Here is an 18,709-nt window from a genome sequence, read left to right as displayed (position 1 = left end):
TGGGGAGGCTTGGGCGAGTAGCAGCGGGGGGGGCGGGGCTGTTGGCCAAGGTTGGAGTCGCCAGGAGGAAGGCATGGCCAGCCATTGAGAAATGCTTGTTGAAGTCTTCGATTATCACGGATTTATCGGTGGTGACCGTGTTACCTAGCCTCAGTGCAGTGGGCAGCTGGGAGGAGGTGCTCTTGTTCTCCATGGACTTTACAGTATCCCAGAACTTTTTGGAGTTAGAGCTACAGGATGCGAATTTCTGCTTGAAAAAGCTGGCCTTTGCTTTCCTGACTGACTGCGTGTATTGGTTCCTGACTTCCCTGAACAGTTGCATATCGCGGGGGCTCTTCGATGCTATTGCAGTTCGCCACAGGATGTTTTTGTGCTGGTCGAGGGCAGTCAGGTCTGGAGTGAACCAAGGGCTATATCTGTTCTTGGTTCTGCATTTTTTGAACGGAGCATGCTTGTCTAATATGGTGAGGAAGTAACATTTAAAGAATGACCAGGCATCCTCAACTGACGGGATGAGGTCAATATCCTTCCAGGGTACCCGGGCCAGGTCGATTAGAAAGGCCTGCTCGCAGAAGTGTTTTAGGGAGCGTTTGACAGTGATGAGGGGTGGTCGTTTGACCGCGGACCCGTGGCGGATACAGGCAATGAGGCAGTGATCGCTGAGATCTTGATTGAAGACAGCAGAGGTGTATTTGGAGGGCAGGTTGGTCAGGATAATGTCTATTAGGGTGCCCATGTTTACGGATTTAGGGTTGTACCTGGTGGGTTCCTTGATGATTTGTGTGAGATTGAGGGCATCAAGCTTGGATTGTAGGACTGCCGGGGTGTTAAGCATATCCCAGTTTAGGTCACCTAACAGAACAAACTCTGAAGCTAGATGGGGAGCGATCAATTCACAGATGGTGTCCAGGGCACAGCTGGGAGCTGAGGGGGGTCGGTAGCAGGCGGCAACAGTGAGAGACTTATTTCTGGAGAGATTAATTTTTTAAATTAGAAGTTCGAACTGTTTGGGCATAGACCTGGAAAGTATGACAGAACTTTGCAGGCTATCTCTGCAGTAGATTGCAACTCCTCCCCCTTTGGCAGTTCTATCTTGACGGAAAGTGTTATAGTTGGGTATGGAAATCTCAGAATTTTTGGTGGCCTTCCTAAGCCAGGATTCGGACACGGCAAGGACATCAGGATTGGCAGAGTGTGCTAAAGCGGTGAGTAAGGCAAACTTAGGGAGGAGGCTTCTGATGTTGACATGCATGAGGCCAAGGCTTTTTCGATCACAGAAGTCAATAAATGAGGGTGACTGGGGACATGCAGGGCCTGGGTTTACCTCCACATCACCCGAGGAACAGAGGAGTAGTAGGATGAGGGTGCGGCTAAAGGCTATCAAAACTGGTCGCCTAGAGCGTTGGGGACAAAGAATAAAAGGAGCAGATTTATGGGCGTGGTAGAATAGATTCTGGGCATAATGTGCAGACAGGGGTATGGAGGGGCGCGGGTACAGCGGAGGCAAGCCCAGGCACTGGGTGATGATAAGAGAGGTTGTATCTCTGGACATGCTGGTCTCAATGGGTGAGGTCACCGCATGTGTGGGGGGTGGGACAAAGGGGGTATCAGAGGTACGGAGAGTGGAACTACAGGGTCCATTGCAAACCAAAACAATGATAATGAAAACTAGCCTGAACAACAGTATGCAAGGCATATTGATATTTGAGAGAGACATACAATAAGGCATAAAGTGATTGCAGGTCTTGATTGGGAGAGCTAGCTAAAACAACAGGTAAGATAACAGCAGCAATAACAGGGTGCTAGTCTGACACAGCAACAACAGGTAAAAATGGCGACGACTAGGCAGAGAGGGTCGGATTAACTACACACAGATCCTGAGTTAAAGCACAGAGCCGACAGGTAAAACACAAATAAACAGAATGGAGTACCGTGAATTAATGGACAGTCAAGCATGCATCAGCTATGTAGCCAAGTGATCATAGTGTCCAGGGGGCAGCCGTAGATGGAGCAGAGGACGCCTCCACTAAGCTAGCACGCGGCGTTTAAAGTTAGTAGCCCGGGGGGTGGTCTGCTCAGACGGAGGGGGTCTGCTCAGACGTGGTTGTGTCGACAGAGAATCCAAGCCAGATGGCGATGGCGAAAGAGAGGTTGTGAATTGTAGAATTGTGTTTGCTAACTGGTGCTAGCTTCGTGGCAGTGGCAGTGGCGCTAGCTCTTCAGCTAGCCGGCAGATGGGCCTAGCTCGAGGCTAGCTCAAGGCTAACTGGTGCTTGCTTCGGGACAGAGGTGTTAGCCAGTAGTAGCCACTCGGTTGCAGCTAGCTAGCTGTGATGATACGACTGACCAGGTGAATCCAGTTCAAAGCTATGATCCCTTATTGATGTCACTTCTATTAGTGTAAATGAAGGGGAGGAGACAGGTTAAAGAAGGATTTTTAAGACTTGAGACAATTGAGACAGGATTGTGTATGTGTGCCATTCAGAGGGTGAATGGGCAAGACAAAATATTTAAGTGCCTTTGAACGGGGTATGGTAGATGCCAGGCACACCGGTTTGAGTGTGTCAAGAACTGCAACGGTGCTGGGTTTTTCACGCTCAACAGTTTCCCGTGTGTATCAAGAATGGTCCACCACCCAAAGGACATCCAGCCAACTTGACACAACTGTGGGAAGCATTGGAGCCAACATGGGCCAGCATCACTTTCGACACCTTGTAGAGTCCATTCCCAGACGAAATAAGGCTGTTCTGAGGGAAAAAGAGGGAGGGGGGTGCAACTCAATATTTGGAAGGTGTTCCTAATGTTTTGTACACGGTGTATACAGCTCATGAGTTTGAATTTCATCATTATTTCATGTTTTGTTTAAAAAATAAAAAGTACAAGAGAACCTGAGTGCCTTGGATGTACAGATACCATATTTGTTTGTTTTTTCTCAATGGGGAACTGAACTGAGCTAGGCTGCTATGGAAACCAAAATACATACACACTCCATTCCCACATATGTGATCCATCAGTTGCCCCACCTCAACAGAGAGTACCTCAGGAGAAGGATGCATTACATCTATATCTGTCTCTCTCCATCTCCTGCATGGTCTTTCCTTACTTCTGGGAGCAGTTATGTGGTTAATATACCAGAGAGAAAAGTAACATCTTAAAGTTAATGTCTGTTTTTACGTGCATCTGCTAGTGTACACTGTGCCTCATAAACCTGCGGACAACTGACACGGTGCTCCACGCATACAGATCAGCTGCCTGCGTGAGCCCTGAGCAGACAGATGGACTTACATCCTCTATACACAGCCCCGCTGGCTCAGCACAAACCATGATGTGTGGAGAACATGGAGAACTGTTGGGCTGTTCCAATGGTTATAGCAACACACTATTTAGTATGCAACATCCATAACTTATGCATTGTGTAGTAGTATGGGTATTGGGACCCAAGGCAGGTGTTTTGAATAAGTGAGTGAGGACATATAGGACATATTCCGATTGTCCTTTTGGAATATGTTCTTAGAATTTTATGGATTGTGAAAATTCATCAATCAACTTTTTGATTGTCGATCCGAGCTAGATCAATTTCCAAAGAAATCCCCAATAAGGGAAATCCATCGGTATTTGTATTCATGGTGTATAGCTGAACAGTTAGTACTAACCTGGTCCATTCTGTAGGGCTGCTGTCGGGGCAGGCTGTGGAAGGGCTGTGCCCGTGGTGGGGAGAGGGCGGTGTGGGCCGGCAGAGCCTTGTGGTGGGGTGGGACCGGTGGCAGGGGCTGCTGACCCACACTCAGGGAGACAGGCATAGGGTGGCTGATGTGGAGGGGCTGGTAGTGGGGCAGCCGCCGCAAGCTGTGGGAGTGGAAACTGTGTGGAGGGAGGAGAGGCTCCGAACTCAGGTGTGATGGCTGGGGATATGGAGGTAAAGAGGAGAGAGCTGTTAGTTTGGGCTTCAGCTATTATGTTCTCCTCAGTCTGCTCCTCCTTGTCTCACCTCATTCAGAAATAAGAATGAATTGAACAAGCTTGGAAGCTCTAACCCTGGCAATTGACTGGTAAACTCATGGGTACACTCGCAATGGCTGCCTGGTATTTCTATGGTTATTTTGGAACATTCTATCAACTAAAGCTGGATTGCCATGGTACTGTAGAATGTTCATTCAAATGATTCTAACTGATGTGGCTCATGCAATAGAATTTATTTTTAGGGAATGTGAGTTGACTCAACAAATCACAGCACAGATTGAAGGGTACACTTCCTGCTTTTACTTCCTGGCATGGGTACACTCCAAATGGCTGCCAGTCCACCCATTATGCCATCATTGACTATTCATTATTATTTCTATGGGTAAAACTTTACCTTAGTTCTCTGTCATGGAGATGATATTACTATGAATTAACAGGTGTCATAGGCAGTCAATAACAGAAAACTGAGATAGCTGGACTGACTGAACTGGCCTGGACTGCAGCTATGCCAGGTAACTTGCAGAGAGTCTGCTGGACATCTGGACAGTGGGAACCGTGACTGCCAGAACAAACAGCAGGAGTGGGACTACAGCAAACTGTCAGTTAGACACAGGTGAAGCAAACTAGATACAGTAGACAGATGGACTGAATACTGCTGAGGAGCCAGCCATGTTCACTACAAGATAAGATACTGGTATTGGAGACGGAACTGGGTTAAGCATCTTCCTTCCTGCCTAAGCCAGCTAACCTTTACCCTGAACTCTGACCGCAATGATACACTCCAGCTGTTCTCCATGGGAATCGACTGGCTGTTTGAATGCACGCACAGATGCACACGCACGCACATCCCTCAATGCTTATCAATTCAAACACAAGTCCACCCCAATTTGCCTCCTACGCTTGAATCAATCAACTCTGTTCTCCTGTGTCCCTGTACACAAACACTTTTCATTTCAGGCAGAACCCTATAATGATACTGCATCATGATTACCATTTCATTGAAATGGACCGCAGCATCTCAATTAAAGTTCCTTCAGCCTTCTGCCAGCAATACTGGCCTCATGAATATTTCTTCAAGGGAGAGCCGCTGAGACTAAATCAATTATCCGCTTAGCCGTCAACTTGTTTTGACAATAAGTCTGGAATTAATAGGTTCAGATAAGCATGGCAAGTCTCAGTCCAAGTTGATTCCCTGTTGTGGTGCTGCGGTTCTGATACAGTATGATTACATTAGAAATCCAATGGTGTGTCAGATAGTTTGTCAGCAATTCGTTTGTAATACGTCTTTGCTAACACACGTTTTAGTTCTCCCTACATCCATATCCCAATCTTTTATACAATGCAAAGTGTACTTGTTACATCATCCATTGTGTAGGCCTGTGAGTGAACCATACCAATCAATTGATCATAAGGGAAGGTTGAGGAAAACCTGAGTGCAGACTCCAGCTCCCTTATTGGTCACGTACACAGTTTAGCAGATGCTATAGCGGGTCAGAGTATGTGACTGGTGCGAGATTCCCAAAGGCTGGAGCGGCAGCCTTCTCGCCCGCTCCAATTTCGCAGTCTGAGATATGGCTTTTCCTTTGCAACGCTGCCTGGAAGGCCAGCATCCCGGAGTCGCCTCTACACTGTTGACGTTGAGACTGGTGTATTGCGGGTACTATTTAATGAAGCTGCCAGTTGAGGACTTGTGTGGCGTCTGTTTCTCAAACTAGACACTCAAAAGTACTTGTCCTCTTGCTCAGTTGTGCACCGGGGCCTCCCACTCCTCTTTCTATTCTGGTTAGAGCCAGTTTGCGCTGTTCTGTGAAGGGAGTAGTACACAGCATTGTACAAGATCTTCAGTTTCTTGGCAATTTCTCGCATGGAATAGCATTCATTTCTCAGAACAAGAATAGACTGACGAGTTTCAGAAGAAAGTTATTTGTTTCTTGCCATTTTGAGCCTGTAATCGAACTCACAAATGGTGATGCTTCAGATAATCAACTAGTCTAAAGAATGACAGTTTTATTGCTTCTTTGATCAGAACAACAGTTTTCAGCTGTGCTAACATAATTGCAAAAGGGTTTTCTAATGCTCAATTAGCCTTTTAAAATTATAAACTTGGATTAGCTAACACAACCTGCCATTGGAACACAGGAGTGATGGTTGCTGATCATGGGCCTCTGTACGCCTATGTAGATATTCCATTAAAAATCAGCTGTTTCCAGCTACAATAGTCATTTAAAACAATAATGTCTACACTGTATTTCTTATCAATTTGATGTGATTTTAATGGACCAAAAATTTGCTTTTCTTTCAAAAACAAGGACATTTCTAAGTGACCCCAACATTTTGAACGGTAGTGTACATATAAAATGACTGCATTTCCGTCTTTTGAGCTTCTAGTCATGAAATCGATGCAGCCTACTCAATCACTTTTTATAGCTACTGTTTACAGGCCTCCTGGGCTGTATACAGCGTTCCTCACTGAGTTCCCTGAATTTCTATCGGACCTTGTAGTCATGGCAGAAAATATTCACATTTTTGGTGACTTTAATATTCACATGGAGAAGTCCACAGACCCACTCCAAAAGCTTTTTAAAGCCATAATTGACTCAGTGGGTTTTGTCCAACATGTCTCTGGACCTACTCACTGCCACAGTCATACTCTGGACCTAGTTTTGTCCCATGGAATAAATATTGTAGATCTTAATGTTTTTCCTCATAATCCTGGACTATCGGACCACCATTTTATTACATTTGCAATCGCAACAAATAATCTGCTCAGACCCCAACCAAGGATCATCAAAAGCCGTGCTATAAATTCTCGGACAACCCAAAGATTCCTAGATGCCCTTCCAGACTCCCTCCACCTACCCAAGGACGTCAGAGTACAAAAATTGGTTAACCACCTAACTGAGGAACTAAATTTAACATTGCGTAATAACCTAGATGCAGTTGCACCCCTAAAAACAAAAAACATTTGTCGTAAGAAACTAGCTCCCTGGTATACAGAAAATACCGAGCCCTGAAGCAAGCTTCCAGAAAATTGGAACGGAAATGGCGCTACACCAAACTGGAAGTCTTCCGATTAGCTTGGAAAGACAGTACCATGCAGTATCGAAGAGCCCTCACTGCTGCTCGATCATCCGATTTTTCCAACTTAATTGAGGAGAATAAGAACAATCCAAAATGTATTTTTGATTCTGTCGCAAAGCTAACTAAAAAGCAGCATTCGCCAAGGGAGGATGGCTTTCACTTCAGCAGTGATAAATTCATGAACTTCTTTGACGAAAAGATCATGGTCATTAGAAAGCAAATCACGGACTCCTCTTTAAATCTGCGTATTTCTCCAAAGCTCAGTTGTCCTGAGTCTGCACAACACTGCCAGGACCTAGGATCAAGAGAGACACTCAAGTTTTTTTTAACACTATGTCGCTTGACACATTGATGAAAATAGTCATGGCCTCTAAAACTTCAAGCTGCATTCTGGACCCTATTCCAACTAAACTACTGAAAGAGCTGCTTCCTGTGCTTGGCCCTCCTATGTTGAACATAATAAACACCTCCCTATCCACCGGATGTGTACCAAACTCACTAAAAGTGGCAGTAATAAAGCCTCTCTTGAAAAAGCCAAACCTTGACCCAGAAAATATGGAAACAACTATCGGCGTATATCGAATCTCCCATCCCTCTCAACATTTTTTGAAAAAGCTGTTGCGCAGCAACTCACTGCCTTCCTGAAGACAAACAATGTATACAAAATGCTTCCGTCTGGTTTTAGACCCCATCATAGCACTGAGACTGCACTTGTGAAGGTGGTAAATTACTTTTTAATGGCGTTAGACCAAGGCTCTGCAACTGTTCTCGTGCTCCTAGACCTTAGTGCCGCTTTTGATACCATCGATCACCACATTCTTTTGGAGAGATTGGAAACCCAAATTGGTCTACACGGACAAGTTTTGGCCTGGTTTAGATCTTATCTGTTGGAAAGATATCAGTTTGTCTCTGTGGATGGTTTGTCCTCTGACAAATCAACCGTAAATTTCGGTGTTCCTCAAGGTTCTGTTTTAGGACCACTATTGTTTTCACTATATATTTTACCTCTTGGTGATGTCATTCGGAAACATAATGTTAACTTTCACTGTTATGCGGACGATACACAGCTGTACGATGAAACATGGTGAAGCCCCAAAATTGCCCTCCCTGGAAGCCTGTGTTTCAGACATAAGGAAGTGGATGGCGGCAAATGTTTTACTTTTAAACTCAGACAAAACAGAGATGCTAGTTCTAGGTCTCAAGAAACAGAGATCTTCTGTTGGATCTGACATTTAATCTTGATGGTTGTAAAGTCGTCTTAAATAAAACTGTGAAGGACCTTGCATTACTCTGGACCCTGATCTCTCTTTTGACGAACATATCAAGACTGTTTCAAGGACAGCTTTTTTCCATCTATGTAACATTGCAGAAATCAGAAACTTTCTGTCCAAAAATGATGCAGAAAAATGTATCCATGACTACTGCAATGCTCTACTTTCCGGCTACCCGGATAAAGCACTAAATAAACTTCAGTTAGTGCTAAACACGGCTGCTAGAATCTTGACTAGAACCAAACAAATTTGATCATATTACTCCAACTGGCTTCCTGTTAAGGCTAGGGCTCATTTCAAGGTTTTACTGCTAACCTACAAAGCATTACATGGGTTTGCTCCTACCTATCTTTCCGATTTGGTCCTGCCGTACATACCTACACGTACACTACGGTCACAAGATGCAGGCCTCCTTATTGTCCCTATAATTTCTAAGAAAACAGCTGGAGGCAGGGCTTTCTCCTATAGAGCAACATTTTTATGGAATGGTCTGCCTATCCATGTGAGAGATGCAGAATCGGTCTCGACCTTTAAGTCTTTATTGAAGACTCATCTCTTCAGTAGGTCCTATGATTGAGTGTAGTCTGGCCCAGAGGTGTGAAGGTGAACAGAAAGGCACTGGAGCGACAAACCACCCTTGCTGTCTCAGCCTGGCCGGCTCCCATCTCTCCACTGGGATTCTCTGCCTCTAACCCTATTACGTTGGCTGAGTCACTGGCTTAGTGCTGCTCTTCCATGCTGTCCCTAGGAGGGGTGCGTCACTGAGTGGGTTGAGTCACTGACGTGATCTTCCTGTCTGGGTTGGAAGAACCCCCTTGAACCCCCTTGGGTTCGTGCCGTGGTGGAGATCTTCGTGGGCTATACTCGGCCTTGTCTCAGGGTAGTAAGTTGGTGGTTTGAAGATATCCCTCTAGTGGTGTGGAGGCTGTGCTTTGGCAAAGTGGGTGGGGTTATATCCTGCCTGGTTGGCCTTGTCTGGGGGTATCGTCGGACGGGGCCACAGTGTCTCCCGACCCCTCCTGTCTCAGCCTCCAGTATTTATGCTGCAATAGTTTATGTGTCGGGGGGCAGGGTCAGTCTGTTATATCTGGAGTATTTCTCCTGTCTTATCCAATGTCCTGTGTGAATTTCTCTCTTTCTCTTTTCTCCTCTCGGAGGACCTGAGCAATAGGACCATGTCTCAGGACTACCTGGCCTGATGACTCCTTGCTTTCCCCAGTCCACCTGGTCGTGCTGCTGCTCCAGTTTCAACTGTTCTGCCTGCAGCTATGGAACCCTGACCTGTTCACCGGACGTACTACCTTGTCCCAGACCTGCTGTTTTAGACTCTATTATTTGACCCCGCTGGTCATCTATGAACGTTTGAACATCTTGGCCATGTACTGTTATCTCAACCCGGCACAGCCAGAAGAGGACTGGCCTTTTTGGGGAGTTTTTCCTAGCCACCGTGCTTCTACATCTGCATTGATTGCTGTTTGGGGTTTTAGGCTGGGTTTCTGTATAGCACTTTTTGACATCAGCTGATGCTTTATAAATAAATTTGATTGATATACAGTCATGTGTAACAGTCTGTGTTCTACAAAAGTGACTATTGGGGAAAATCAGTTGCCCATTACCTCCAGCAGAAAGAGACCCACCTTGTATATGCTGGTACCTGCAGGCTTGGCTAGGGGCTTGCGTCGTGGACTGTACATGGACTGAGTCTGGTTGGGGCTGGCTGGTCTGGTCGACCCAACTGATCTATAAGGACAGAAAGCTAACATTTCAACTACTATACAAGTCTTCTACTAACTGATAACTACTATTCTACAGCTCTCCTACTATTCTACAGGAGCTGTAGCTTTGAGACACACAGTAACAGGCCTTCTTCATTGTCAGGACTATGTGAAGGACTACTGGTATGTGTTTTTCTCTCACATGGTTAGTGGAGTCACAAGGATACCATTGTTGTGCACACATCAAATCACCAGAGAGAGACCATGGGACCATGATGTCATTTCTACAAGAACATCATCTCCAAGAAAGCATCTCTATAAAAGTAGTCTATCTTGACATACAGAACATAAGAGTAAACACAGGTGTGGGAGGAGGTGTCCTACTGTACCTCAGTTTCTCCATGGTGGTTTTCTTGTTGGTGAAGAGCAGACGGACCAGAGTCTTCCTCTTAAGGAATACCAGGAACCCAGCACCCATAAGGCTGAGGAGGGTGGCCAGGATTGCCACAGCAACCACCCTGCTGTCAGCTGACGTCACATACGACAACACGCACATTAATACACACACACGCACATCTACGGCACGGCACAAACAGGACACACACAGAGAGTGTTAATAGAAGCCACAGCACTGGTTTAGAACATTTTACATTATTTCCATAATTATTTCCTTTTGCTCATGAATGACCAGGCAGGGAAAAGTTGTACCAGGCAGGGAAAGTTGTACCAGGCAGGGAAAGTTAACTTGATCACTCTTTTGTTGCTGAGAATTTTCCTGCATTGCAAGAAATGCAAATTTATAAAGGCTTCTAAAGCTAGTCATTTATTTTCCTGCTTATTTTCCTGCTGTAGCAAACTGGCTCAAATTAAGTTCCTGCATCTATAGTTGTAATGAGTTTTATGTAGCTAGGATGAATACAGATGTAGAATCTTAATTTGACCTATATTGTCACAACATAATCCTGCAGCAACAGGATTTGATTGTTTAGTCCATAATGTTGCTTGATTTCTGGTTAGCCTGGCCAAAAGTAGGCTACATGAAAAGTGCAATACTATTAATATATCTGTGTGTTATTGTGGGTTTTCAGTGAATTTATGTAAATCACAAAGCTCATCTGCATTTCCTGTGGTGCAGGAAAATTCTCAGCAATAAAAGAGTGGTCAAATTAAGATCCTACATTTGTAGGTAAGGTTATGAAATTACAGCTAAAGGTGTTAAACTGATTATTATCCCAAACTAACTGTCTTAGTCTCTGCACTGGCTAGTGAGAAAGAGGGTGAAGTTAGTGAAGTAAAAAGAGGAAAGAGCGTACTGTACCTGACAATCTCATTGGTCCACTGTCGAGGCTGCCCCCAAACCCCGCACTCTCACAGAAGGGAGGGGCCCAGTGCGCCTCACAATGACAGTTCTCCAAGTTGTTACAGACCTAGAATCACAATGCATGCTGGTTAGTATTAACACATCTTTACCTGTACAATACAATACTGTCCATAGCTTGTGTTTTACCAATAGACACCGGTCAGAGCACAGGGAGTTGTGTGCCAGAACTCTAGGCTCTTGTGATCATCAGACACAGGTCAGTGAAAGAGACTACAGTGCAAGGATTCATGGGATATGGCAAGTATGCATTACTTATTTTACATACTTTATAAGCTACCAGTATGCATCGTACTTGAGCCTGCATTTCTTCAGAGAAGAGAGAGATGAAAATAGGATCCCAGCCCACAATGTTTGGATTATCTCTACAAATAAACCACACACTCGTTCCATCAGACACATCGGTTTTGATGTGGCGGGCGCAATAGACTGTGCAGTATCAAACATGATGGAGAAAACATGTGCAGAGGACAGCCCATCCCAAAAAAGTTTTCTGAGCAGGAAAGGGATCCAACAAGATTCCCTAGCGGGATATTGGAGTCCAGCTGTCAGCTGCAGGGAGGCCTGTGGTTGGGATAATTCCAGATCAGATCTGGCCCGAACTGGGAAGACCTTTCCCTGCCTCCCTCGGAGTGACTGGCACTCCCTTATGTGTCTGGAGTGTTTGGGGCTAGGGGTGGTGAAGGTCAAGACTGGAGACTTAAGGACATTTAAGAACCCATGAGGGGAGATCTATGGATGTGATAGGATTTTACCACATAGTACTGTACAGTACACTTGTAAACACACTCACGCACATACATCATGTTATATAGACTACACAGAGCCACATATGGAGATGCATACTGGCTCTGGATCTACAGTGTAGGGTTGGTTATATTTGAGGACATCTTGTGGGTCTGACTATAGTCAATATACTGTATAATGTTACATTTAGAGAAATAAAGACACTAATGTGTAGTTAGTACAGAGTGGTGTGGCAATTTGTTTTTCTTTCCTGGGGCCAGTACTTTTTCCTGATCTGATAACCTAACCAGTTAAAACTCCAGACTTTATACGGTATGATGTGATTCATCTGTTGTAAAAAATATATATATATGAGCTGTGATGGGACCAGAGTATTTCTAATCTGTTCACATGGTTTAAAAAAACTCCTGAACTTGGGGAGGATGAAAAACCTGTCAAACTGCAGCAACCTTGAACTTGTTCATATGAATTCTATTTTAATAAAAGAAGGATTAGGGGGTTTCCTATACGGACACAGAGAAAGCAACATGATTGGACAATAAAACTCACTGGGCTGAGCTTGCTTCAAACTGAAAAATAGTTACGTTTCAATGCAATACAGCATGTCAGATCTCTAATGTTTAGATGTTTCGGCTGCTACATTTATGGAAGAGTTTTTGCTTGTGTCTGTTGGGAGTGATGTGTTATCACGCTTGCTAAATAAATACTGGAGGAAAGTGGAGAGGGGGTGCCCGGCCTGCACGATCTGTGATTTCCGTTAATCTGATTGGTCAAGACATGCAAAGAGCCTGCAGCAGCACTCTGATGTGAAGGACAGAGAAAGTGTGTGTGAGTTGACAAATCATGAGGCAAATTGGTCTAAAAAACAGCACTTTGCCCCTCTTTTTAAAGCTTTGCGTCTAAATATATTTTATTAAACTAAATCAAAAGTGGTGTGGTTAAATAGTGCTGTGGCAAATGACATCACCTGGTTAAACCTGTTCTTACATAATCCAATAACAGATGACATCACCTGGTTCAACCTGTTCTTACATCATCCAATAACAGATGACATCACCTGGTTCAACATGTTCTTACATCATCCAATAACAGATGACATCACCTGGTTAAACCTGTTCTTACATCATCCAATAACAGATGACATCACCTGGTTCAACCTGTTCTTACATCATCCAATAACAGATTACATCACCTGTTTCAACCTGTTCTTACATCATCCAATAACAGATTACATCACCTGGTTCAACCTGTTCTTACATCATCCAATAACAGATTACATCACCTGGTTCAACCTGTTCTTACATCATCCAATAACAGGTCAAATGAAACCTCAAAGAAGCAACCAAACAAAAGTTAAGGTAAATGAAGGCAATTTCTTAATCCAGCTTTGATTCTGTGTTTTAAATTCACCTCTGATGAAGGTGATTCAACCATGCAGTGGTTCAAAAGCCAGTCATTGTAAGCAAATCTGGCCCAGTGTTCTACTTTTCATTCATTCATTCATTCAACTAAACAACAAAGTAAATAAAACATAAAATTATGATTGTTGCATTATTAATACGTACTCAAACAGCAAGGAGCATTTTGACTAGTGCATTTTGATGTTTCCAGACTATAGCTACTTGCTAGTATGTTTGAATGCTGCTTGGCCTGCCTTCTCTATGCCAATAGATGACGGACGGCACATAAATTATGTCATTAAATGATATTGATTTAACTAGAGGCGGAAGAGGAACCGTGACACCCCACTCGCAGTTATTTCCCCCCAGTTGTTTTCTCTGGGTCAATGAAAGTCAATAAACTAAGTAGACCAGACCCAGCTGCTATTGCATTGGTGTCTATGGGAGACACACCCAGTTAGGTAGACCGTAACTGACAATATTTTTTCAACGGTAAACAGCCTGAGTGAACTATCTTCATTTATCCGCCATATTTGATTTAACCTCTCTGGGTCGATGAAGATTGATTGTATAGCATGGACGTAGCTGCCATAATTCATGGGAAGTGCAGTAACTAAATTGGTGCTCGGTGTAGCAGAGTAAAGGGCTTAGTGTACTAGCTAGAGGGCTCTACACTGACGTGTGCTCCAAGGTTGAAAAATGCATGCGCACACAAAGAAATTTAGGAGCACAATGAAAAATATTAAAGGCTAGAATCATAAATTTTTCTAGACGCACTGGTTCTCTTAAATTTAAATTCCACGTCGCACAGCAAAACATGCGAGTAAATGGTCGCACAGTAAAGCCCTGTACTGCTCTACGTTATGCTATGTTGAGGTCAATAAGATGCTGTGATAAGTTAATAACGTTGATATGACACCGGTGTTTAGCTAATAGACTGGAATAAGTCACTGCCTTCTAGATACTCAACATAAGATGATACCCTCCAACTCAGAGTACTCACCCCTCGTCCGCTGCACTTCCCTGAACACTGGTGCACGCCAAACACACTGACATTCTGGCACTGACGATTCAGACACATCTATGGAATAGAGAAAGAGTCATATTGAAAACATAGTACTCCGCATGTGATGTTAATTATTGAATGGAAAGCATATCTTCCGAGATCTGCTATCTATTCTACTTAATGTACTTCGTAAGAGGCCCAATTCAACTGATCCCAGTAATGAAAGTAAGTGATTGGTTTGGAATTGGGCCAAAGACAAGCGTGGGCATTAGCATCTCCACCAGCGGTGATGGTAATCTCTCTCTAGCTCTGCTTGATAACAGCTGCAGTGCCCTACAGAGTACCCTCACCATGCCCTCTCCACACTTGGTGCCAGCCAGAACCAGTCCAGGGTCAGGCATGTCATCACCCAGGTAGACGTGGGTTCCCCGACACAGGATCCTCCCTCCTTCCTGAAGAGGGATGTTGGTTTCTATGGAGACGGCATTGGTGCCAATCACAGGCCGGTTGGCCCCTCCTTGACACTGAATTTTGCCACACTTTGCGTCTCTGTGTAAAAAAAACAACACACGCATAGACACATAAACATACATGCAACATAAATGACAAGGCATAAAGTTTAACATTGACAATTTCTGACATGTGTGACATCGTGTGCAATTATAACCAAAGATGAAAGACTAGACAGCCTTCGTCTCACCCTAATAATGACTCCCTCAGTGCTCCAGTCATTAAAGCAATTACATCAATTAACAAATGCTTGATTAGAGATTTCACCCATGGGAGATCTAAGAACAATAGCATAAAGTGCTTCATGAATACTTCAAACTGTAATTAGCCTTCATTATCTCCAAATTGTGTTTTTCTCTCTATTAATAATTGTTCCTAGGCTAGTTGTCCCATTTAATGTGCCATGCTGATTGTCGATGGCACTCTTGATAATACCAATTCAGATAAACAATGTTGCTTTATTCATTTGTCTTTCTAGCTAGCTCTTTTTGCTTTGAAGACATGACATACATAACAACAGCTGCTCAGTCTTACCGGGCTTCACATTTGGCAAACGATCCTTTGGAGTCCTTCCCACAGTTCCCGTAAGGATCTCCTGCTGAGTTGACCCTCTCAAAGCAGATCCCTGGGGCAGGTTTGGCTCCTGCAGGAGAAAGTGAGAGAGAGGAATATGGAGCGATAGAAATGGGGGGAGAGCAAGAGAGAGAGTGAGAGAGAAAGGGTGATTCGTTTTTCCTTAGCTACTTCAATAAACATGTTAAGGAAAGTTACGGATGTACTCATCTTAGATCTCCAAACATGGAAGACTTTCATCAAGTGGTCCTGATCATTTGTGGCGCTCTACTGACCTTGTCCCCATAGCGTGATGCACTGCTGCTCATGAGTCTGGCAGATGCCGTTGTAGCAGTATCCATCCACGTTGTGGCAGGAGTGACCGTCGTGCAGGTACACGTTGGCAGGGCAGTGGGGATTGGCACCAGTACAGAACTCTGGCAAATCACAGGAGTTACTAGACTCTCGACACGGTGTGCCAGCAGGCTTCAGCTGCAGAGAGAACACACAGACACGCACAAACACCCCCGACAGCCAGCACACACACAGACGAACACACACACACACACACACACACACACACACACACACACACACACACACACACACACACACACACACACACACACACACACACACACACTGTGCTTGAATACAGCTTCATGTACTGGCTTAAAAGTCCCTGGAAACTAAATGTCTTAATATTTTACTGTAAACACATGGTTGTGTAATACTTATCAATGGAGCAGAGATTATTAGATTACCACCCTTTATCATTTTGACTGGGAGGAAAAGAGTCAGGAAGAGACAGAGAGCAAAAGTGCAAGGGAGAGAGAGGGAAAGACAGTTGGGAGAGGTATAAAAAGAGAAACAGAAAGAGCAGTCTTACCCTGCAGTCCTCGCAGCACTGTCCGTGGGCACACACGGCATCCCCCTTCAGGGTGCAGGTGGTGGCATTGCAGCAGGGGTTCATGCATTCCTAAGTGACACAAAACAAAGCAAGACATGGATCTGATTAATGGTCTGGACCCCCGACTCTCAGCTGCTGCTGCTGTGTCCATCTCAGATCAGTGTTCCAGCTCAGGGAGAGCACATCCTGTAGGGAATCCATTGACTGTAGCCCTGGAGTCCCACAGTGCAGCCCCTTAACCCTGTGAGCTAAAGCCTGGAGACACAATAGCACAGAACAAACCAACAGGAGAGAGGTCCTTCTCTGTCAGGGTCAGACAGGAGAGAGGCCATTCTCTGACAGGGTCAGACAGGCGAGAGGCCATTCTCTGTCAGGGTCAGACAGGCGAGAGGCCATTCTCTGTCAGGGTCAGACAGGCGAGAGGCCATTCTCTGTCAGGGTCAGACAGGCGAGAGGCCATTCTCTGTCAGGGTCAGACAGGAGAGAGACCATTCTCTGTCAGGGTCAGACAGGCGAGAGATCATTCTCTTGGAGGGGTCAGACAGGAAAGAGACCATTCTCTGTCAGGGTAAACGTATCTTCAGCTCATATGTTTTGGATTTGTGGTTGGCTCTGTTGTTAAAACAACATTATGTTTTGATGTCCCTTGCGTTGCCTGTCTATACAATGGGTGGGTGGATGGGGAGTTCCACAGCTCAGGCTCAGCTGTGGTGATTGAGATGGTGTAATGTAGGTTGGGAAGGGGGTGTGGTAGGTTAAGGGGGCTTTGGTTGAGGTTTCATTGAGGGTGAAGGTAGTGAAAGGATCTTGTAGAGGTAATTGAGTGGCTGGTGGGGTGAGCTGGGGTTGGTGAGCTTTGAGGCCCCTGAGTCCTGGAGATTACAAACAATGTAACACAATGGAAGGAAATGGAGAGCTGGCCACAGAGGGAAAGAGGTGAAGAGGGTGAAGGGGGGGTTAGAGAGAGACAGATAGGTATCGGAGAGTGAATGACAAGAGGTGATGGAGCGAGAAATGAACTGGGATTGAGATTGAGAGGGAGAGCGGGGTAAAAGTACAAGGCTAATTAAAGAGATTAAGTAAAGGACAGAGTGAAAGAGCACAGAACGGCGTTAAAACCCTTTAATTAGAGGACAAACGCCATCAACTTCCTTTTCCAGGCCACAACAGTCCTGGCTACACCATCTCTTCTTCGTCTTCACTTCCCAACAAGACCCTGGTACGTTGACTCTGTGGCCTGACAAGGTGTTGATGCTGATGGGTCAGGACTAGAGGTGGCCTAGTTGGCCACTGCTGCTCTGTGGAAGGGAGTTTTATGGGGTTGGCTGTGCTCTTGTGGCCTGACGTCAGCCTATTGTTTTGTTCGTGGGAAGAGAGGGGTGCTTTGATCCCCCGGTCCAACTGGGACCACGGCCCACCACACCAGGCCTCTGGTGACGTCACTGGGTCACGGAGGGGCACAGGGAGGTAATGGAATAGCAGTATTCCAAACCACACAGCTGGTATTAGGGTGTTATAATCATTGCCTGATTGGAAATACCTCATACTGTAATTGAGGGGATTCTGGTCCCATCATTACTTGACAAATCTGTAAACACTTGAGACCAAAATGACATCAGTGTGTATCATCGGAGTAGACTCAAGAAGAGAGATATGTTTATTAGCATAGCCACTGGATGCCACAGTAAATTAGACATCTGAGAGGAGTGGATACGTATCTACAGAGAGATAGAGAGGATTATGTGAATGTATGATGGAATGGGAATGCTAAAAGAGTTCAATTATCTGCATATCAAATGCATCTTCATCAAAAGCCTCCCTAATGGCGTCCTTAACCATCCTGAAGACGACAACAACACTCTCACATCCAGTTAATTACCTGCTTTCTTGTTGCTCTGTTTGAAGAGTTACACCTAAGCACATTGCCAGAGGGATTTCTCATGTTCTGTGGGATGTGAGAGCAGCTGCTGCTATGGTTGTGAGTTAGAGTGATGCTGTATGCTGCTCCAGTACCTGTTCCCCAGATGTGGGTCTGGACTGGTTTGGACTTGTTTCAGTTCCCATGGCAACCATGTCAGTGTAGTGCTCTGTTGTTTTGATGGCAGAGACAAAGAAAGCTCCACGTCGCCCTGATTACTCTCTTGTTTGTTAGGATTGTCACAAATTTTGACGGCACACT

The 18,709-nt window shown here is 44.9% G+C and overlaps 1 protein-coding gene across 2 annotated transcripts in view; it reads right to left on the bottom strand.

Annotated features, from left to right (window-relative positions):
* The window catches only part of LOC139562406 (disintegrin and metalloproteinase domain-containing protein 12-like), a 171,649-nt gene that overhangs the window by 12,493 nt on the left and 140,447 nt on the right, over positions 1-18,709 (bottom strand). Inside the window, exons 13-21 of one of the 2 annotated variants that reach the window (XM_071380104.1) lie at positions 16,510-16,599; positions 15,917-16,112; positions 15,603-15,711; positions 14,909-15,107; positions 14,556-14,633; positions 11,346-11,454; positions 10,417-10,603; positions 9,950-10,052; positions 3,654-3,902 (exon numbers count right to left, since the gene is read on the bottom strand). In XM_071380104.1, coding sequence (XP_071236205.1) covers positions 3,654-3,902; positions 9,950-10,052; positions 10,417-10,603; positions 11,346-11,454; positions 14,556-14,633; positions 14,909-15,107; positions 15,603-15,711; positions 15,917-16,112; positions 16,510-16,599 — 1,320 coding nt within the window. The remainder of the gene's footprint in view (positions 1-3,653; positions 3,903-9,949; positions 10,053-10,416; positions 10,604-11,345; positions 11,455-14,555; positions 14,634-14,908; positions 15,108-15,602; positions 15,712-15,916; positions 16,113-16,509; positions 16,600-18,709) is intronic. The other variant, XM_071380106.1, reaches the window with a different exon arrangement.

Source organism: Salvelinus alpinus, chromosome 32 (assembly GCF_045679555.1).
Source record: "Salvelinus alpinus chromosome 32, SLU_Salpinus.1, whole genome shotgun sequence".
In the NCBI taxonomy this organism is placed as follows: Eukaryota; Metazoa; Chordata; class Actinopteri; order Salmoniformes; family Salmonidae; genus Salvelinus; species Salvelinus alpinus.
Note: the sequence above shows the minus strand (reverse complement) of the source record. Positions and strands in the feature narration are given on the sequence as shown.